This window comes from Spinacia oleracea, chromosome 3 (genome assembly GCF_020520425.1).
Source record: "Spinacia oleracea cultivar Varoflay chromosome 3, BTI_SOV_V1, whole genome shotgun sequence".
Lineage (NCBI taxonomy): Eukaryota > Viridiplantae > Streptophyta > Magnoliopsida > Caryophyllales > Amaranthaceae > Spinacia > Spinacia oleracea.
In genome coordinates this window covers 62,896,343-62,919,176 of record NC_079489.1, presented here as the reverse complement: position 1 = coordinate 62,919,176, position 22,834 = coordinate 62,896,343, and the positions used below count along the sequence as shown (strand labels likewise).

The window sequence follows — 22,834 nt, the reverse complement described above, 5'->3', positions numbered from 1 at the left end:
TCCCTAAAATATGGTCAAGAGGTGTCAATTTTGACAAATGGATCGGATTCGGATCGGATTCATCGGTTCGGATTAAAACGGGTTCATTTGACTATCGGGTTAGATCGGTTATGTTCGAGTTGAAAAATTAACGATTCGGTTTGAGTTCGGATTGGATAAAACGGGTTCATGTCAGTTCAGGTTAATATCGAGTCGGGGATAATCGGGTTGGGTCATATTGGTCAGGTCGTAAACGAGTTTAGTCGGGTTGTATTGGGTCGGGTTATAATCGGATCAGATCGAATTATAGTCGGGTCGGGTCATGTCGGTTCGGGTTGGAGCACGTCGGGTTGTAAACGGGTTTAGTCGGGTTATAGCAGGTTCATATTATATCGGGTCGGGTTCATCTCAGACTGTGTTCTTATCGGGTCTAGTTCACGTCTGGTCAGGTCAATTCGGATATAAATTATAAACAATATCGAGTTATTACTAAAATCACAATTTTCAATAGGTTTATATTATAAATTTTGGGAAAATTTGTCAGAAATGACCTTTTAAAACACAAAAATTGTGACAAAAGACCTTTTAAAAAAAGTTGTGACATTGGGCCCAGTTCGTTTTTTTTTGTGAATAAGGACCAAAGGCTATTTTCCGGTGGTCAAATCCAATTTTCCGACGTTGACCGGTGCGTGGCCTGCACGTGTTCCTTTTTTAACAATTTTTTAAAAAAATGATTCCTGGCCTCAAATCCCCCCCCCTATTTGACCCAACTACCCAGTAATTTAAAAAATAAAAACTTCGTTTTTCGCTAAACTTGATGCTCTGCTGCTTCTCCTTCCTCTACATCATTAATGGCAATTCATTGCTCCCGTCGAAATTCAATGAACAAGATTTGTTGAAGTCGAATTTAAAGCATCTCATCATTGACTAAGGTACGAATCCTCTCTCCTCTGTCATTTTCGCTCAAAAACCCTAATTTCAAGAGTAAAATAATTGGGGAAATTTGAGCAAAAAATTGGGGTTTTATTGTTACCTTGTACGAAATTGCACGAAAAACAAAAGGGTTGCTCGAATTTGGTTGATTTGAACTACAGAGAGGAAATTCGTGGATTAAAGGAGGAAGAAAATAGCGACGCAACAGAGCCTTGAGGAGAGAGTATCAATTGTTTTTTTTAATCTCAGTAAGTTAGTTGGATCAAATAGGGAGGGATTGGAGGGAATCATTAAAAAAATGTTAAAAAAGGAACACCTGCAGGCCACGCGCCGGTCAACGCCGGAAAATTGGCGTTGACCACCGGAAAATATTATTTGGTCCTTATTCACACCAAAAAAAAAAACGAATTGGGCCCTTACAACTTTTTTTTAAAAGGTCATTTGTCACAATTTTTGGGTTTTAAAAGGTCATTTCTAACAAATTTTCCTAAATTTTAAAAGTGTTAAAAGTTTAAGACCAGTAGAGTTAGTGAGTATATAGTATATTACTTAAGTTTATTATAGATAACGATGAACTAATGCCTAATAGAATTTATCACTTTGTATTCATGAAACATTTATTGACGAATTAATAACTAATAACGTAGTAATTAATAATAGATATTGATGAACTAATACGTAATGAATTTGTTAATCTTGTAAATACAAGTTTATCATATATTCATATTGGTTTAAATATCAACGAGACTAACATGTTCAACAACGAAACGAGACAAACAAGTTCAATTGTTAATGAATTAAGTCGATTCAGTTAAAACAACATAGTTTTTCGATTAGTTCTTTGGTTATAACTTATAATAAGATTATAACGTATTGAATTAGATCAATTTAGTTTAAGTAATCTATTAATCAGTTGAATATGAGTCAACAAAAGAGTGCAAGACCAATAAAATAATACAAATTCATATGTTTTATAACATTGTCAAGCATTAAAGAATATAACATTCTACATTTGATTACTCTAATAAAAGGGTTACGAGTTGTAAACGGTTCGGGTTGAAACAGTTCGGGTAATAAACGGTCCGGGTTGAAACAGTTCGGGTTGTAAACGGTCCGGATTGAAACAGTTCGGGTCATAAATGGTCCGGGTTGAAACGATTCGGGTTGTAAACGGGTGTTTGATATATGAGCGACATTTATGTCGCTCTAAACCATTATTTTCTTATTGTTTTCATCTAGTTTCCGTTCTTATTTCATGATTTTACTTCCACTTCTTATTTTAGTTGATTTCTTAATAATTCTTAGTTTATATTACTTTTCCTTACTTTTATTTTGTTTTTATTCATTTATTTTAATTTTGTTGTTTTAGTTGATTTCTTAATAATTCTTAGTTTATGTCATTTTTCCTTACTTTTATTTTGTTTTTATTCATTTATTTTAATTTTTTAGGAACTTGGATGAATGCAAATAAAAAGAAGGGAACTTAAGGAGATTTTAGCAATAATCACATTTGCAGAAGGGTGCGCCCAAAACCTAGGCTGTGCGCCCGCCACTAGTAGAAAAAGTGCTATTAGTAACTGGCAAAAAATGGCTTTTAGTAACTAACACGGTCCGTTGCTATAGTCACCGTTACTAATAGTGTAAATTATTTGTAACTGGCAAATGCCAATTACTAATACTGTGCTATTCGTAACTGGAATTTACGCCTGCCCGTTACTATATGTCAAATTTTACATTAAAAAATGAGCTATTTATAACTGGTGTTGGACTTGGCCAGTTACTATTGTTTTCTTATTTGTAATTGGCTTCTATAATTGCCAGTTACTACAAGCGTAGACCAGTTACTAATATGATTTATACTAGTAGCTATATCCATTTCATGCCGATTACTAATCTGTTTTCTTTTTAATTATAATAAAAACAGTACTGCAGCTTTAGCAGTACTGGAGCAGCGCAGCAACAGCAGTACTGGAGCGACAGCAACAACAACTGTGCAGCGACAGCAGCAGCAGCAGCTTGCAGCGGCAGCAGCTTTAATATTCTACTAAAATTTTGACAGCATTTCCCTTATAAAGTTGATCACCCAATCAAGTTGGGGTGACTGAATTAAACCTGCAATCTGGTCTACATACTCCACCACAAGTCCTCTTTATCCAATATATAATACACCAATATTACACATACCAAATTTTCACAAAGACAACAAAACTAACTTGAGATTATCAACCAAATTTCAATAATAAGATAGGAAATATTATCAATAAATGTTCTATTTTCTTGGACAACATAAATGAATGATTGTAGATACAAGTTCCTTCGTCTATGAACATAAGATGCGATTATACCTCTCTAAAAATAATTATCACAATTAATGTCACTAAAAAAGTTTAATCTTTCAATAAATAAGTTATTCTAAAAAACTTAGCCCATTGTTCTCGAACCTCGTTGATTTCTTCATCATTATATGATGCATCCCTTTCCATGTACTCCTTCACAATAAAATAAAATAAAATAAAATAAGCATGTTAATTACTTAGCATGTAGTATTTTATTTGCTCGCTTAGCTTCCTTGACTATAAAAGAAATATTGAAGTATTTACTTCAAAAAAGAGATTGAGATGAACAAAACGAGCCTTAGCAAAAAGCCAAATAACTCAAAAATCATAAGTAAATAAATATATGATACTAAAAAGAAGGTTGAATCAAGATAGTGTAAGTAAACAAGTGAAAAACAAATACGGACATGACACTAACCTCTTGCAACTTATCCTTGCAGTATCTATGAGAAGAAACTATCTCATACATGTATCTCATTACATAATATCCACACTTGGTACTTCCACGTTGTTGAGCGCACTAGTAAATGAAAACGTAATAATATTTAGTGAATTAATTATTAGGTATGTTTAAAATAACAAGAGAAGCTAGTAATGCATACATACCTCCATTCTTATGAATAACAATTGCACCTTGCTCTTTTTGAAAGCATTCCCTTTAAGTCTACACCTGTAAACATTATAGGGTCTACCAAACAACAAACACCACCACCAAATATTTAATGAGAACAAAATAGAAGATCAATTTAATTATATGAAATATGTTTAGGTTACCAACTAACGTTTTCATTATGTTTGCTAGGTCTGAGTGTCGCAGTTTGTTCACAGGTTACATACAAGAGTCAAACTCGTACACAAACCCCATACATAGGTCAATCGCATAGAGAAACCAATGGTTGTTGCATTTTAAGAAACTTGTTAATATAATAATAACATATATAAAATAAGTAATGGGCTTGGATTCAAATTATAAGTAGTACATACTCTTCATAATACGACGCCAAAATGAATTTGCAATGTGCATCCTTCTTGTTCAATTCAGCCAAGAAAGCATTTCTTAAATACATCGAAACTTCAGATGGGTCACTCTTGATTTCAGCTGCAGATATTCTTTGGGGACACTGGAATTTGATCTCTGAAATTTGAAATAAAGAGATGCGCTCTTCAACAAGAAACCTGCATAAATTTTGCAAAGTGAATATTTCATAAGATGATTGTAAAAATTTCATAGTTAATGCAATTCAATTACATAAAATATAAGTATTAGAGTGTAAATAGTTTACAATATGTAGACATGAATCAATGAGACATTAGCCCATGCCTCTCTTAAGAATTCGTAGACGTCAGTGGATGTAAGAAAAAACTGTTTGTCTTGATCTTGATAAAACAATGGGGCCTTCAGTGATATTGACGTGGTATCATAATCTCCTTCACCCGAAATCATATAATAATATAACATAGAACAATAGTCACCAAGAATTTCAACGATCTTTTCGGAAAGTTCACTGCATTTGCCTCCTTTGCCTTTGACAGTTGATGACTCCCCTGATTTATAGCCACAACTATCAACTGTCTCCTTGAGTGATATCGATTTAGCCTTCTTAGGCGTTGTCTCGCCCTTTCATGTGAAGAGCTAAATGTTAGTATAAGTTTCAGAAAAATAGGTTTCAAGTCATTATTTATGATAGAACTATTACCTTATCCACAAAGAACACCATGTCTACGGGCCATTCCACAAAATAACCTTTAGCCTCACCCAACTTAGTGACACCATCATCGGTCTCAACTGGAAGATCAAAGATGGCATAATCACTATAAGTGTTGTCTACACTAACCCTGTAGTTGTCACGCTTCATTTTCTTGTTGTGAGTCACCTCGTGCGGGAAAGGTTCTACCGTTCCATATGCCACGATCACTAAGTTCCCATTGCATTCATCATTCAAAGCAAGACGACATTTAGTTGGAATCTACATACATTTAGAGCAAACATTGTTATTGCACTTGGTCACTCAGAACCGTTATGACAACGATTTAAATATTAACATTTGAACAAATAAAAAACATATAAACTCAAAAAAAAAAAAATTGACGAAGACGCTGATAGAAAAAAGTTTATTGTAGATAGAAATCTGAAAGCAGAATCCCAGATGATCTTGTATCTATTCAATCTTACTTAAGATGGGAAAAATCTGGGAAACCAAAATTTCTTCAGATGAGAAACTTACTATAGATTTATGCATGAGACTCAATGGGCTTCCTAAGGTGTTTATTATTTAGAATCATCAGATTCTTCATGGTATTAGAGATAAGTTACGAGTGACCAAGCACCGATTGAGAGTTACTTATAAGCAAGATCAAACCTTTCTAAGCCACACACTCTTTTATTCTATTTTATATCCTAAATCTGCTGAATTAAGTTTGAGTCTTGGAATATTTTAATTCCCTTGAATATCTATGATTACTTTGGCTAACATGCAATACCCTATTTACATGCATCCACCTGATGGTCAGCACTTTGTGGTTGTTAACAAACTCACTAGAGCCAACAAGTACGGGGAATGGTGTAGATCAATGAAGGTTATCTTGGTTTCCAAGAGAAAGGTAAAGTTTGTGACTAGTTTAACCAAGAAGGACACCACTGATAACACCAAGAAGGAATTGTGGGAGACTTGCAAGAACAAGGTCATAGCAAGGCTAACTGGCTCCATGAATGATACAGTTAAGAAATCTGTGAGGAAGCAAGAAAAGAGTGGCAGAGGGTACTAGATAAAGGTGCTTCAATAGATGATATACGAAAGAAAATTGCGAAAGGAGAGATAAAAACTAAGGTTACAAAGCAGGTGGATAAGCAAAGAAATTATTCTTCTAAAAGAATACAATGCAAGAAGAGAAATCTGAAGCAGTTTATTAGTAAACATACTGCTGAACCAGTGGACAATGTATCCACAAAAGTCAAAGATCCGAAAACATTATCTGCAGTTGAGCTTTTTTCTGAGGCGAAAGAAGCTTAAAATGGTGATCTACTTAGAAAAACGATGTTTAAGCTTGCTGACAAGAAACTTCTGGTGAGTGATTGTGTCATTATTAATGTCTTCTTTCAAGGAAGTTCCAGTTGTGGGAAGCTTAAAACTCTTTTCCTTTCTTAAGGTACTTGTGACTAAGCTTGGTGGAAAAACAAAGGTATGTCTACCTACAAAAACGCAAACTCACACTACAAACTGTAGAAACACAGCAGCATCCAACAAACAATAGAAGTAGCAGCTGCAATGAACAACCCATGGCAGCAGACTGTAACAACAGAACAAACAGCCTGCAAACTTGGCTGTTTATTGATAAATTTTCATGATTTTGACCAAAAAATGAATTGTTAAAGAGTCCGTTGAAGTGCTTCACTTGCATTATTTACTTTTAATTTTATTTTCTAGCATAGGAAGAGGTGTGAATTCTTATTGGTATTGATTAATTGTGAAATGTGATGTTGTGTTGGCATTTTAATTTGATCCCAATAACTTTTGATCCAAATAACTCATAAATTTTGTTAAGGAAATGCTTACCTCTACCAACCGAGGGTCTTTTTTTTACTGGACTTGACAAGCTTTGTGGCTCCTCATGAAGATCATTGCTTGGCTTTTCAGAGCTGGTCATATGTTGTTCGGTACCGCTGGCCCTGCCGCGCAAAAATGAATCAAAAACCTTCTTAACTCTTTCTTGCACCTTCTCTTCTAGTCTTGCTTCAAATTCTCGAGTTAGGATAGCTTTCATCTCTTCTAACTCTTCTGGTGAACCACCACTATGGGTCGTCTTTTTAGCCTTCCGATCTACCGGCCCAAATGCTTGCTTACAGCCTAGACCAATCCCACACCCACCAAGTCCCTTGACAAATCCACGGTGGTCCTTTTTCCCAAGAGCCATGGTAAGGACATCAACACCCCGCTCTAATGGTTTATATACCCCTTCCTCTCGCTCTTTGGCCTGTTTTTGCAAATGATCCTCCTGGCAACAAGTAATAAGGGTTAGAATGGTTATTAATCGTAACATATATATATATATATATATATATATATATATATATATATGTGTGTGTGTGTGTGTGTGTGTGTGTGTGTGTGTGTGTGTGTGTGTGTGTGTGTGTGTGTGTGTGTGTGTGTGTGTGTGTGTGTGTGTGTGTGTGTGTGTGTGTGTGTAGCAAGCTAGGTGTAGCAGTAGCAGATGTGCTTTAGTAGCAACCATAATAGTCACACACAAGAATAAAGGTGAATGATATTTATAAAGTAATCCAAATGTAAAACATTGGAGTAAATAAGGAGGTACGTATGAGGTATCAAACTTATTTCTTTATCAGAATTCCGAATTGCAACTCCTAAACAGAAGTTTAACAATAAAATAGAATATTGAAAAAAATATTAGCAAGACTACATTGCTCAACTGTGGTTTGTGATTTCTCACATAAGTTGCGTACAAAAATAGCATTAAAACCTCTTATCCTCTTTATGGTATTACTAGTACAGCTTCTTTGTTCTCTTTCTAAATGTATCTTCTGAGGGAAAAAATAAATTTCATCAATTTATTAGTGCCACAATATCTTGAAGTGATTTACCAAAAGAATTCACCAAACAGTGAGTAAACTGAAAAACATTCCAAACCTAATGAACGCATAAGGTCTAGGACTAGCAGCATCTTTTATCTAATTCCCCTTTACTGATATGCATGTTTTATATAGTATTTTTACCCCCGTCCCTTAGTACTTTTATGTGTCAAACGTGCTCTTAGGAGCCGTTTCTAGTACTAATGTGTGTTATTGAGTGTGCCTTGAGTTTCAGGTTTGATTATGAGAAATTGGTCGTTTTAGACCCGTTTCATTGTTGATCTAGGCCACTATATGAGTCCGAGAAGTTCGGGACCTCCATCGTCGACTTTCGGGAGCCTTGGATGCTTATGGTTGAGCCCCGGGAGTTAGACTCAGTGATATGAGCGAGCTACATTGAAGATTGCAAATCGCCCTGGAAGCGGAGGGCGAAATGCAACCATCGGGCGGAATTATAAGCAATCTGGAATCATCAACGCGCGCCCGATCGGGCGCAGCTCGCCCGATCCGGATCGGGCGGTCAATCTGGAGGCTGTATGGAGAGTTCACAAACCGCCCGATCGGGCGGATTTTGGCCCGATTGGGCCGACTATCGAGTGGATCGCCCGATCGGGCGAAGCGACGCCCGATCGGGCGAAGCGACGCCCGATCGGGCGACGCCAACCCCCAGCACTTATGCGCGAGTTTTCTTTCCGTTTTTTGGGCTTTATTTTGGGCAAACTATATAAGCAAGCCTTAATTGTTTTTAGAGGACACCTTTTATTTTTAGTTTTGAACCTTAGTTTATTTCCTGAGCTTATTATTCTCTCAAATTTGTTCCAACACTTAGTTTTATTTTCAATCAAAATTTCAAGCTTTCATTATTCATTGTTCTTCAATTAGGTATTGCTTCTTGTTTTAATTTAGTTTATTTCTTTAATCATGTTTTCTATTATGTTAATTGCTTTGCTATTTATTATCATGAGTGAGTAGTTTAATTTCTAGAGTTTAGGGGATCCATGAATGCATGATTGGGATTATATGTGGACATGATATTTGATTGATTGATTATAATTTCTATAGCTTATTATTATTGCTCGTCAATTCTGTTCGGCCGGACTATTTTGATTTGAGTTTGATTAACCTTAGATTATGCGCCGAGAGGTATAAATCTGATGTTTTTGGTCTGTGGCTATTAGATAGGAATTATTTCTAGTACGTAGCGAGAGCCCGCTAGTTGTTCTATCCTAAGGAATTCATAAGATTCGAGAGATGCATGTTTTCCTAGTTATGATTGTTAGTTGATTGTTATTGTCCGTTGTCCAATCCCGGTCTGCATTTATGGTGAACCGCTGCCCTAGATTCCTTTAATATTGTTATTTTCCGATTTGATTACTTGTTTTAGTTTAATACACAAACCATTCCAACTCTCGTTAACAGTAGTCTAGATTAGTAATTTAATAGTAGAAAGAACGCATGTTTCCCTGTGGATACGATCCCTGCTTCCCTTGCTATATTTTTAGTTGGTGAACGTTAGGTTTATCTTTGATAGGAGTGCAATTTAGCCTGTCAAATTTTGGCGCCGTTGCCGGGGAAGCGGTTTTATTTTCTGTTATTAATCATTTTTCTAGAGTATTGTTTGTTACTTCTCAAGGGACTCCCGTTCCTTGAGATCGGATCTCACGACTGTTTTCTAGTTTTTGCTTGTTTATGCCCAGGACTGTCCATACCAGCGATCTGACTTCGTTCGATCCTGAACCTGAACGGACTTTCCGTAGACGACGTAGATTCGTTGAACAGTTGAGAGGCCATTCTGACTCTGAATCCGACTATCTGATTAGCAATCTATTCCATATAGATTCAGAGATGGGTGACCAAGCACCACCACCGCCTTCCCCACTTGTGCGAAGGCTTACAGACTATTCTAAACCAAGTCTGTCTATGCTTCCCAAAGCAATCATGCCTTCCATTGCGGTCGAGAATTTCAAGATCGAACCCCAGCTGATAAACATGATCGAGAGACACCAATTCGGTGGGGAAAAGGGTGAAGATCCCAATCTCCATATTCAGTCTTTCATTCAGTATTGTGCCACCATTAAGCAGAAGAATTTAACACCGGAGCAGACCATGGAGATACTCTTTCCATTTTCATTGAGTGGGAAGGCAAAGCTATGGATTAACAATCACAACCGCGCAGCTATGAAAATCACCGATTGGAATTCCTTGGCCCTTGCGTTCTATGTTAAATATTTCCCACCTGAGAAGACAGCCCGTCTAAGGGGACAAATATTAGGTATCTCTCAACAAGCGGATGAGAGTTTGTTCGAGGTTTGGGAAAGATTCAAGGACTTGCAAAGAGAGTGCCCACACCATGGTTTGGAGGATTGGTTCCTGGTTCAGCAGTTCTATAATGGTCTGGGTAATGAGTCTAGGTGTCTTTTGGATTCAGCTGCCAGTGGGAGATTTATGCAACTGGAGGTGCCTAGAGCTTTAGAGGTGATTGAGGAAATGGCCATCCATAGTGCCCAATATGGAAATCCTAGAGGTTTTGTCGACCGGGGTGTTAAGCATGAGATGAATTCTATTGAACAGCTTACTGCTTAGCTAACTGCCCTACATCACAAGCTAGATAATATACAGATCGCATCCTCCCAATCCGCCCAACATGCTAGCTAGTGTCACTGCAATGAGTGCCCAATCTGCTAATGTCTGTAATAGTTGTGGGATGCAAGGCCATTATGCACAGGAATGCCGGAGCTCCATCGAACAATGCAATGCATTCCAGTCCTACAAGCAGAACAATCCGTATTCCAACTCATACAATGAGGGGTATAAAAACAACCCCCTATTATCATATAGGAGTACTAATGTTCAGAACCCCCACCAGATTCAACACCCTCCACCACCACAACAACCCTACCAACCGCGGAGTAACTACAACTCGCAGCCTAGTGGACCACCTGGCTTTCCTCCACAACCTCAACCCACACAACCTGATCCCATGCTTGTAGAGATGAGGAATATGATGTTGGAATTGCAGAGATCTCTAAGCGAAAAGGATGCCAAAATCGATGCCCTCACTGCTCATAACAAGATCATGGATAAACAGTTGGCACAAATGGCTACCGCTCTTGCAGAGAGACCCAAAGGTCAACTCCCTTCACAGCCTGTGACCAGAGAGTCTGTAAATGCTGTCACTTTGCGGAGTGGATATGAGTATGATGGGCCACCTATGACTATAGAGGAAGGGGTTGAAGTATCTGTTAGTGGTGCTGTGCCAAGAGAAAGTGAGAAGGTGGTCAAGGATAAGGAAGCTGACACAAGGGTTGAGACAAAAGTTGAGATACAAGTTCCACCTATCAAACTTCCCTTCCCTCATCGTCAGCTAAAGAACAAGCTAGACAAGCAGTTTGGTAAGTTCTTAGAAGTGGTAAAGAATCTGCAGGTAACAATCCCTTTCACTGAATTGATTACTCAAGTACCTGCATATGCTAAATACATGAAAGACATCTTGACTAGGAAGAGAGCATTTAGTGAGGTGGAGACTGTTGCATTTACTGAAGAGTGCAGTGCCTTACTACAAAATAAGTCTCCACCCAAGTTGAAGGACCCCGGGAGTTTCTCTATCCCGTGTAATATTGGCAACCTTTTTATTGACAAAGCCTTATGTGATTTAGGTGCCAGTGTTAGTGTCATGCCCCTGTCTGTATGTACTAAGTTGAACATGGGTGATTTAAAAGTTACCAACATAACTCTGCAAATGGCTGATAGATCTGTAAAATACCCCCTAGGTGTTTTAGAAGATGTGCCTGTTAGAGTAGGTAAATTCTTTATTCTTGTTGATTTTGTTGTTTTACACATGGAAGAGGATAGGCAAATTCCTATTATTTTAGGTCGGCCTTTCCTACACACCGCGGGGGCAATCATAGATGTCAAGAATGGCAAGCTGACCTTAAATGTGGGGGATGATAAGGTTACTTTCAATTTAACCCATGTTGCTAAGAGCCCTATGGTAGAGGAGTCATGTTTTGGAGTCAATGTTTCTAATGATTATTTTAATACCGAATTGACTCATACTAACTCTAATAACTCCTCGGAAAAAGCACATGTTTCAAATTGTTTTGCAGGTGGAGGTGAGCGGAGTATGAACTCTTCGGCATGGGTTCGAAATAAGGGACGGATTGATGATGCCACGACCCAAAAGGCCGAAAGTTCTGTAAACGGTGGACACCGTATTCATGATCGGGGTCGTGGTCTGTCACTTCCCGCACCACATAGCTCATCCAAGGCAATCGATGTGACACCAGATGGCACCATCTTTGGTGCCCCCATTCGATGAGTTGTCGTGGCTCTCATCCCTTTCATGTCGATTGTCTGCGCATAAACGGAGATTGTGTAATGGGGACATTACATCAATCTAATAGGGGATGAGTATTTCATTATCCATTTATTGCTTTAGTAGTATAAGTTTGATTTTTGATTCTAATTTTTGTGTGTTTAGTTAGTATTTTCCATTACCTACGTGTGTTTAAGTATTGTTTTTGGTATTAGTGAGGCGAGAAGAGGGCATTACGCTGTTTGGGTGTTTAATAATGTGCAGGCCTAAAGCTCCAAGTTCAATAAAGTGAAATTACGCACAAGGCCAAGCACGCTGCAAACCGCCCGATCCGAATCGGGCGAGGTGCGCCTGATCGGGCGCGCACGGATGAGTTTCTTGCAGTTTATTTCCGCCCGACCGGGCGCAGCATGCCCGATCGGGCGGTCTGGCGAGTGGAACTCCCGAGTCGGGCGATTGTTTGCCCGATCGAGCGCAGAAGGCGAGTGGAACGCCCGATCGGGCGAAATAATTTTGCCCGATCGGGCGGTTGATGAAAATTTCGAGAAAAAGTCAAGGATGATTCTGGGCAGGAAAAAGTCAAGAAAATGAGCATTCGCAAATCGCCCGATCCGGATCGGGCGAGCTGCGCCCGATCGGGCGCGCACGCATGAAAAGAAAAGGATCGCATCCCGCCCGATCGGGCGGAAAGTCGCCCGATCGGGCGAGACGCGATTTCAGCGATAAACTCACGGTTTCCCCAATCTTTCTTCACTTCCTCTTCATCTTCAACCTAACTTTCTCTCACTCCTCCATTAAACCCCAACTTCCAAAAATTTTAAACCACCATATCTCCCTCAAATCTCCACCAAATTCAACAATTCTTTCATCAAAATCATCCTCTCATCATCCTCTACAACCTACACCTAACCGATTTGAGTTTTCTCTCATCCCCACAAAATCCCCAAATTCACCCAAAAAGCTCAAAAACTCAAAAATTCAGATTTTTCATCAATGGCAAACCGACCACAAAGGAAATGCACGAGGGTACCAAGAAATCAACATGAGGCTTCCACGAGCCAAGCTCGGGAACCGACACCACCACCTCCACCGCCGCAATTCGAGCCCGACACGGATTTTCCGGATGTCATCTTTATTACGGAGGAGCAACGAGCACGATTCATGCACCTCAAATTGAGGGAGGTAATCCCTACTCGCTTTATATGTCAAAAATCCTTGCATGAAATGGGAATTGAGCGTGATGTAAAACGTGTTTTTGTTGGTGTTGGTATGAGTAACATGTATAGTATGCTCCGTCTCACATTTAGACGGTTGACTCTAGAATTCTTGAGTAGTTTTAATGTGCGTAGGGATGGTTATCGAACCGTGTCATCGGTTCAATTTCGTGTGATGAACCGAACCTACACCATGAGCTTATCTGATTTTGGTAGGATTTTTGGATTGTCTACCACATATAGTAGGAAACCTAAATAACAACTGCACCATGTGGGGAAAGCTTACGGACAATGATAATCCCGGGAGTATGCAACATTTGCATGCTTCCAAGATACAACACCCGGTACCCATTGTCTTTTACAGGTTCCTAGGATTTACAATCTTTGGTAGGGATGAGACCCAGAACATTAGGAGTACGGAGCTAGAGATCCTAGGTGGCTACGTTTCAGAAGGAGAGGAGAGCTACAAAATGAACCTTGCACATCACATGGCCTCTCAATTTTACTCCATAGCCACTTCCACACATACTACCAAAATTACCATTGGTGGGTTGATCACCCACATAGCCATGGCCACGGCCAACTTTACTGAGGCTAACCAGATTCCATTTCTGGGTAGCAACTTGCTTGATTTGGCTTATTTTGCTGGACTCCGTAGGCTACAGGGGGAGCATGGGTTATTTAGGCCGGGAGCCATGTACTGGATGTTCGAGGGAAACAGGCTTTTCACCTTGCCTGACCCTCAGGGCCGCACTAGTTTCAGACCCGGTCAGGCTCATTATCTATTTGTTGGATTTGAGCAAGAGCCTCAGCCTGACCCCCAGCCTCAGCCTGACCCTTAGCCAGAGCCCCATCAGTACCAGCCAGAGCCTCGCACCTACTTCAGGAGGGGGCGTCGAGACACGGGGAGGCCCCAGAGTGGCCCGGTAGTACATGAGGAGCAGGGGTCCATTGATGAGAGGTTGAGCAGACTTGAGCTCGGGTTCCGGGAGTTCGCAGCTCATCACCAGAGGACCATGTTCCCATTTTATGATCAGTATGCCAGGCAGGGCTATATTGCCCCAGATTACGAGCACCCTACCTGGTATACCTATCCCGCGGAGGGATATGGAGCTCCGGGTTCTATGGGCACCTTCACACCCACCCAGTACGGAGGGTGGGGAGCGGGTCCTAGTGGGCATGGTGGCCGAGATGATGGTGATGATGATGATGATGGCGGCAATGGCCGTCAATGATGGAGATGAGATCGAGTTGGTTCGATACCCTTGAGCCAATGAGGACATTGTCTGATTTGGTTTGGGGAGGGTTTCACATTACTTGTACATTGTAGGTATATTTTTCTTTTCTTTTCGCATTTCTTTATTTTGGTGTGTTTAATGCTTTCTAGATTAGTTTATTGCTTTGAAAAAAAAAAATACAAAAATACGTTCCGATGAATGTAAAATCATGCTTCCCTGTGCCCCTTTGATTGAAAATTGTTTTGATTCTTGGTGTTTGATGATGGGCAATGTAGATGTGTTAGCCATGATTTGATGTTCGATTGTTTTGATGCCTAAACATGAGTCAACTTCGACTAACTACTTGTGGACTTGGTGCTTGACTAGTTGACTTGGTTAGGATGTGTGATAGCTTCCTGGTGTGTCATTGATTTTGAGTATTGGTTTGCAACTATTAGTAATTTTTTATGACTCATATACATGCACATTGTGGAGGATGAAGGCATTTTTCTATTTAGGTAGCCTTCAGATGAAATTAGATACGTTTGTTCCCTCTTTTTCTACCCATGTTGTGCTTGTGCCATTTATTCGGTGACTAACCACATTACAAGCCCGTAAATTCCCCATTGGTTACTAGTCCCAAGCCTAGCTTGGGGGAGCTAATAGTAGTGAGGTGAGGGAGTTGTAGTGTGGTACATTTTGAGCATATTGAGTATTGAAAAGGGAAGTTCTTCTTATCATGATTGTTGTTGAAAAAAAAAATGCGAAAAATGAATGAGATGAGGAGAATAAAAAAAAAAATCGTGTGAAGGTTCCAAAAGAAAAAAAAATGAGATTGAGCAAGAAAAAAAAAAGGAAAAATCGTTATTCTCAAGAAAATTCAAAGCATTGTTTCACTCAAGTATTGTAATTTCTTATCTTTATGAGTGATTGATTTTAATTGTGAAAGAAAGGCAAGAAAGTATAGTGTGGTTTGTTTGTTGTTTCATCATGTGTTGAGTGGGAGAGTTGTGGTCATCATTTGTGGTTGATCATGGTTTTGCTAGGATTTATGCTCCCCAAAGCCAAGGCTTTAAGCTCACATTTTACCCAAATTTACCGCACCCCTACCTAAGCCTATCATTACAAGCTTTGAAAACCTTCCGACCTTTGTGCATAGAGTCATATTAATGTGAAAGTAGTTGTTTATCAATGCAAGTTATGACATGACACATTCCGAGTCGACTACTAGGTTGAGTGCATGTTTTTCTAGACACACGAGTGTTGTGAGTTTGGGAGGGCATTGTACACATATATGTTGGGAGGGGAGCGAACGGGTACATTTTTTATCCGCCACATAAATGAGTGACGAGTGTGTGAGCACTAGTCTTGAATTCCATTGTACACTTGTGGTTCGCTTTGCGTGACGATTGTTGAGGTGGATTGGCGGTTGAATGAATTTGATTGGTTAACATTGATGCATGCTTGTTGGATTTTGCCTCGAATTATGTTTTTCATTTTGAATTATGTCGGGGGTGAAGTTGGTTTTGTGTTCATCGATGATTTCCTTGCTTAGGGACAAGCAAGGGTCTAGCTTGGGGAGGTTTGATATGCATGTTTTATATAGTATTTTTACCCCCGTCCCTTAATACTTTTATGTGTCAAACGTGCTCTTAGGAGCCGTTTCTAGTACTAATGTGTGTTATTGAGTGTGCCTTGAGTTTCAGGTTTGATTATGAGAAATTGGTCGTTTTAGACCCGTTTCATTGTTGATCTAGGCCACTATATGAGTCCGAGAAGTTCGGGACTTCCATCGTCGACTTTCGGGAGCCTTGGATGCTTATGGTTGAGCCCCGGGAGTTATACTCAGTGATATGGGCGAGCTACATTGAAGATTGCAAATCGCCCTGGAAGCTGAGGGCGAAATGCAACCATCGGGCGTAATTATAAGCAATCTGGAATCATCAACGCGCGCCCGATCGGGCGCAGCTCGCCCGATCCGGATTGAGCGGTCACTCTGGAGGCTGTATGGAGAGTTCACAAACCGCCCGATCGGGCGGATTTTGGCCCGATCGGGCCTACTATCGAGTGGATCGCCCGATCGGGCGACGCCAACCCCCAGCACTTATGCGCGAGTTTTCTTTCCGTTTTTTGGGCTTTATTTTGGGCAAACTATATAAGCAAGCCTTAATTGTTTTTAGAGGACACCTTTTATTTTTAGTTTTGAACCTTAGTTTATTTCCTGAGCTTATTATTCTCTCAAATTTGTTCCAACACTTAGTTTTATTTTCAATCAAAAATTCAAGCTTTCATTATTCATTGTTCTTCAATTAGGTATTGCTTCTTGTTTTAATTTAGTTTATTGCTTTAATCATGTTTTCTATTATGTTAATTGCTTTGTTATTTATTATCATGAGTGAGTAGTTTAATTTCTAGGGTTTAGGGGATCCATGAATGCATGATTGGGATTATATGTGGACATGATATTTGATTGATTGATTATAATTTCTATAGCTTATTATTATTGCTCGTCAATTCTGTTCGGCCGGACTATTTTGATTTGAGTTTGATTAACCTTAGATTATGCGCCGAGAGGTATAAATCTGATGTTTTTGGTCTGTGGCTATTAGATAGGAATTATTTCTAGTACGTAGCGAGAGCCCGCTAGTTGTTCTATCCTAAGGAATTCATAAGATTCGAGAGATGCATGTTTTCCTAGTTATGATTGTTAGTTGATTGTTATTGTCCGTTGTCCAATCCCGGTCTGCATTTATGGTGAACCGCTGCCCTAGATTCCTTTAATATTGTTATTTTCCGATTTGATTACTTGTTTTAGTTTAATACACAAACCATTCCAACTCTCGTTAACAGTAGTCTAGATTAGTAATTTAATAGTAGAAAGAACGCCTGTTTCCCTGTGGATACGATCCCTGCTTCCCTTGCTATATTTTTAGTTGGTGAACGTTAGGTTTATCTTTGATAGGAGTGCGATTTAGCCTGTCATTTACACGCTCAAATTCATTCGTAATATAAAAATGATGTTTTATGCACCACTTACAACTAGATTAGCAATGCGAATAGTCTCTGTATCTTTCGGGTCAATAGCCTACGTTCCATCTGGCTGCGGCTTTTCATGCGCTAAAAGCCATTCCACAGAGCGTTTATCAAAATCGGAATTGGTTGCGATAGTACTCTGCTCAGAAACGGTCGTTGATGATTCTGATATAGCGGGGAGTCTCTTTTCAAGTCTCTTCTGCTGACTCCATTTTTTCCGGGCCCTTTGATAACTATGTTGGCCTAAGTGATGATGACATTTGTTTAACTTTGCATTTTCCTTTCCCTTTTCACTTTTGACCTGTTGAATAAGGAAACAAAGCTAACAATTAGCATAAGAGATTAAGAAAGTGAACATCAGCTAAGTTAACTTTCCCTATCATCTGACACTCACAGTCTGTGGCTGAACTTCAGACTGAACTTTTTATATGCAAAACTTTCTTGCTTATCCTTGCCCACTTGTCTTCTTTGTGTTTATATTAAAATCCACTGTTTTTCTTGCTTATCCTTGCGCACTTGTCGTCTTTGTTAGCAAGCCAGAGCCTCCAAGTTCTCAACCACCAGCTACTGTTGCTGATGGCAAAGATGGCACTCCAAAGAAGCAAAAGCAATGTAATTGCAAAAATTCTAGGTGTTTGAAACTGTAAGCGATGATCAGTAAACCCATTCTCATATTAAACCTCTAATGTTTCCTGCTATTATGAATCTTGGAGTCCGCATAATATAGCCTGATTTTAGAGAGAAATCTCATTTTTTCTGTTGGTTATGTCTCTGATACTTATCATTATGTTGTTGAATCGGCAGCTATTTTTCCTTGTAGACTTCACTACTTGCATCAAACTAGCTACTCGTATAATTGTATTTATTTTTAGAACTTTAATGCTCGCTTCAACTATCTGGGTATAATGACTATGCTTTGGCAACAGATGCTGACTGCTTATGCTGCATATTAGGCTCTTCATTACTCTGTTCAGGATCTACTGTTTTAGTCTCATCTGTTGCAACATTCATGCTATTAATTCTGGGGAGAGAGGACGAAAAGGTTACAAATGCAGAAATGGGTTCAGAAATAAGAAGAAAGCAAAATAGGCAGAAACCGGAATACTTAGTTTGGGCGACTTAACCTAAAACGCGTACTGATCAAATAGTTTGATTTGGACTCACATCGAAACTAACTCCACTCAACAATTAAACCGTACACAAATTTAATGTACAATAGTATTCTTCTAGTAGTTTGGTGGAACAAAATTTGTTTTCTTCTGACATTTGACTTTCCTAAAACTATCTACTGAAAGCAACCACCCAGGTTTAAGCATCATTTCAAATCAGGCCATACTTCTAACGAAAATCATGTGAATATCAGAGTAAAGAAGCATTATTATCACCCTTTAGTTTACATAAAGTAGCACCAACCCCAACCCCAACCCCTCTTAATGTTTAAACTTTGTGACACTCATCAAAACTACAGAAAACACTAGCTATCATGACTGTTGTGGTTGTGCTCGAGTTCACTGCAGGTTAGTGTTTTTGCTTTCTTGACAGCATATCAGTTTGAGTTTCTAGGGTCTATTCAGTATTATTACCTTCAATATTCTAGAGTTCTACTTTTCCTATTCTGAAATCATGTTTTTAGTTTTGATATGTGTGTTTTATATAGAGTTTTACCCCCGTCCCTTAGTACTTTTATGCATCAAATGAGCTCTTAGGAGCCGTTTTTAGTACTAATATGTGTTATTGAGTGTGCCTTGAGTTTCAGGTTTGATTAGTGAGAAATTGGTCTTTTTAGACCCGTTTCATGGTGATTTAGGCCACTACACGAGCCCGAAGAAGTTCGGGACCATTATCGTCGACTTTCGGGAGCCTTAGATGCTTATGGTTGAGCCCCGGGAGTTAGACTCGGTGATATGGGCGAAGGATGTTGATGATTGCAAATCGCCCTGGGAGCTGAGGGCGAAACGCGAAGATCGGGCGGAAAAAAAAGAGAATTGAAGTCCTTCGTGCGCGCCCGATCGGGCGCACTTCGCCCGGTCCGGATCGGGCGGCCATCTGGGACCTGCTGTGTGCCTTTCGCAAACCGCCCGATCGGGCCGACTATCGAGCACATCGCCCGATCGGGCGAAGCGTCGCCCGATCGGGCGACGCCAACCTCTGATGCTTATGCGCGTTTTCTAATTTCGGTTTTTAGGCTTTATTTTGGGCAAACTATATATTCTAAGCCCTATTATTTTTAGAGACATCTTTTATTCTACTTTCGAGCACTTATTTTATTTTTAATTTCTCTCTAATTTCTTCAAACACTTAGTTTTTAATTCTAATCAAAGATTTAAGCTTTATTATTTCCTTGTCCTTCAATTTGGTATTATTTCTTACTTTAATTTATTTTATTGCTTTAATCATGTTTCCAATCATATTAATTGCTTTGTTATTTGTTATCATGAGTGAGTAGTTTAATTTCTAGGGTTTAGGGGATCCATGAATGCATGATTGGGATTATATATGGACTTGATTGTTGATTACTCATTATAATTTCTATAGCTTATTATTATTGCTCGTCAATTCTGTTCGGCCGGACTATTTTGATTTGAGTTTGATTAACCTTAGATTATGCGCCGAGAGGTATAAATCTGATGTTTTTGGTCTGTGGCTATTAGATAGGAATTATTTCTAGTACGTAGCGAGAGCCCGCTAGTTGTTCTATCCTAAGGAATTCATAAGATTCGAGAGATGCATGTTTTCCTAGTTATGATTGTTAGTTGATTGTTATTGTCCGTTGTCCAATCCCGGTCTGCATTTATGGTGAACCGCTGCCCTAGATTCCTTTAATATTGTTATATTCCATTTTGATTATTGCCTTAGTTTAGCATACAAACCAATTCAAATCTTTTGATACCAATAGTACGTCTAGATTAGTTAATTAGTAAAAGAAAGAACACTGTTTCTCTGTGGATTCGATCTTGACTTCCCTTTTCTACCTAGCTAGTGAACTTAGGTTATTTTTGATAAGGTGATAAGACTTAAGCCAGTCAAGTTTTCAGAAACAATCCGAGAACTCAGAATGATAAAGGAAAATTCCAATTTCTCTTTTTCAGATGTCAAATTTTGTATGTAGGTGTTCTTTATTACTCCTATTTATTTTGTGAAATGGTTGTAGGGGCAACATTGTGCAAGGGATTGAACAGAGGACTTGGGATAGTTTTGGCCGGATCATTGGCATTTTTCATTGAGTTTGTTGCCAATGAATCTAGCCATGTCTTTCGCGCTATCTTCATTGCATTTGTTGTTTTTTTATTGGTAAGTTATTAGAATTCATTTAATCCAATCCTATGAACATCTTATTCTTTTTACAAACAGATTACTGATAGATACTTTGGTGTTTGGCAGGAACATCAGCTAAGTTAAGAAAGTGGGGGAAACTCGACATTATTCATGTTAAATTTTCCCAATCATGAGTACAGAGTATTAATTTTATACTATGTAGAGTTCTTCTTATATGCAAAACTTTTGGCTTTTTCCGAGTTAGGAAACGTGGATAACTTTGAGAAAAGAAAAGGGAAAATGCAAGGTGAAAAATGACTACAATATCAAACAAGTCTTATAACTTTCTTTTAATTTTCTTTTATTGGAGTTTGGATGTGGACAAAAGTAGGAAGAATTTATTTCCTTATGAACTTGATGCTTATGTTAACACTGATCTGGTTTGCTTCATAGTTCGAAAACTGGTTCCAAAACAGAATATAAACTGAATCAAAGGTCAAAAAGCTTGTCAGTATACGGAGGAATAAAGCAAGGTGGGACGTTAATGGCACGAGCAGAAGTTAATTCACCAGAAATGACAGTAACCATAGATCCCAAAAACAACCACACAGACCATAACCACAACCATGGCAACGGCGAATCCAACAATATTAATACCAACAACAACAAAAATAACTGGGAATAGCAAAACTTACTGTAATGACTCTGGCAAGTTAAATATTTACCTTAAACTCTGGCAAGTTAAATATTTACCTTAAACTCTGGCATCTGAATTGATAAAACGAGACCTCAAATTTGACTTATGGCATCTGAATCGTGCAGCCACACCGCTATGAAACTTTTTTTGCTTCTCACCAGTTGGATCCTCAATGTGAAACTTTCGCTGTCAAAAAAATAGATAAACTTAAATTAGATAAAGAAGAAAGGGAAAAAAAGAATATGCAACCAGATACAAGGAGCTCCTAATAAAACATAATGCAACCAGATTACTAATACTAAACTAAAGCAATATATATTTTGGTGGGGTGACAGGAGAAGAGAAGAGGAGAACATTGGCTGGATGTGGGGTAGACTGGTTTGATAGGCTCGTTCTTCTTACTTCTATTTTCAGTGCTGCAGTAGGTAAGTTGTTTTGGATTGGTTTGACTGGTCAGCTGACAGGAGAGGAGAAAAGAAGAGGTACGTTTATCTCAGATTCTCCCCTCACACTGAGAGGTATTAGTATGCATTTTGTTAAGTTAATTAAGACATTGGATGGGATTTTACCAGTTCAGCAATGAGGTACGCCGATTAAGACAATAAATCAATGCACGAGCTAAGTTAATTAAGACAGTAAATTCATACCTTTGTCTCCTCCCATAAGATGTCCTTGTCAACTTTATAAATCTTCGAATATTCGTTGAAATTTATATCAATTCTCTTAGCACAAGCGCCAATTTGTTTCCCGTAGGCAGCTTCCCAATCCCCACAAGGCAAATCAAAAGCATTAAACTCTAGGAACATAGGCGTACTTGACTGTATCCCCTTTGATGGACCCCTACTCCTCTTCTTAGATGGTTCATTTTGTTTAGCGGATCCTTGATCTTGACTTTGTTCCGCTGATCTTTTCTCTTGACTTTGTTCATCAGCCATACTAATTCTGGCAAGTATATAACCGAAGTTAGCTAAGCTATACAACCAATGTATTCAGCCATAAGTTAAACGAATCCATATAGATGAGATAATTTGGACAAGTTGTTGGTTTAACGAATCTAAACAAAAAGTACAAGGACACTTACCAATTATGAATAAGGTTAACTGACCATGATAAATTAACCCTAAGAATGTATAAATTAACTAAAAGTACAGAAAGTGAAATTCAGAAAAATGTTTAAAAAAACAGAATCCATGATGAAGGCATGTAAAGTAAATCCGGTGGACAAAAAGTTACAAAGAAAAACAAAACCACACTAATCTATATCATCAAA

General features: G+C 38.8%; 1 protein-coding gene and 1 non-coding gene across 2 annotated transcripts; both read right to left on the bottom strand.

Annotated features, from left to right (window-relative positions):
• Window positions 1-3,299: 3,299 nt before the first annotated feature.
• Window positions 3,300-5,104, bottom strand: LOC110783204 (uncharacterized). Its single transcript, XM_021987510.1, has 6 exons — window positions 4,946-5,104; window positions 4,532-4,866; window positions 4,233-4,424; window positions 3,855-3,918; window positions 3,667-3,768; window positions 3,300-3,401 (listed from the first exon to the last, which is right to left on the bottom strand). The coding sequence occupies exons 1-6, from the start codon at window positions 5,102-5,104 to the stop codon at window positions 3,300-3,302; spliced, it is 954 nt and encodes a 317-aa protein (XP_021843202.1).
• Window positions 5,105-10,083: 4,979 nt separating this feature from the next.
• LOC130471037 (small nucleolar RNA R71) lies at window positions 10,084-10,190 on the bottom strand. The gene has a single exon (XR_008931731.1). It is a non-coding gene; the product is annotated as a small nucleolar RNA R71 (small nucleolar RNA).
• Between the last annotated feature and the right edge of the window lie 12,644 nt (window positions 10,191-22,834).

Coding starts and splice junctions, on each gene's coding strand:
- LOC110783204 (XM_021987510.1), bottom strand. CDS start 5,104: ATGAAGCGTGACAACTACAGGGTTAGTGTAGACAACACTTATAGTGAT. Junction 4,867..4,945: donor TGGTGTTCTTTGTGGATAAG/GTAATAGTTCTA, acceptor TTCACATGAAAG/GGCGAGACAACGCCTAAGAA. Junction 3,769..3,854: donor TGTTATTCATAAGAATGGAG/GTATGTATGCAT, acceptor TTCATTTACTAG/TGCGCTCAACAACGTGGAAG.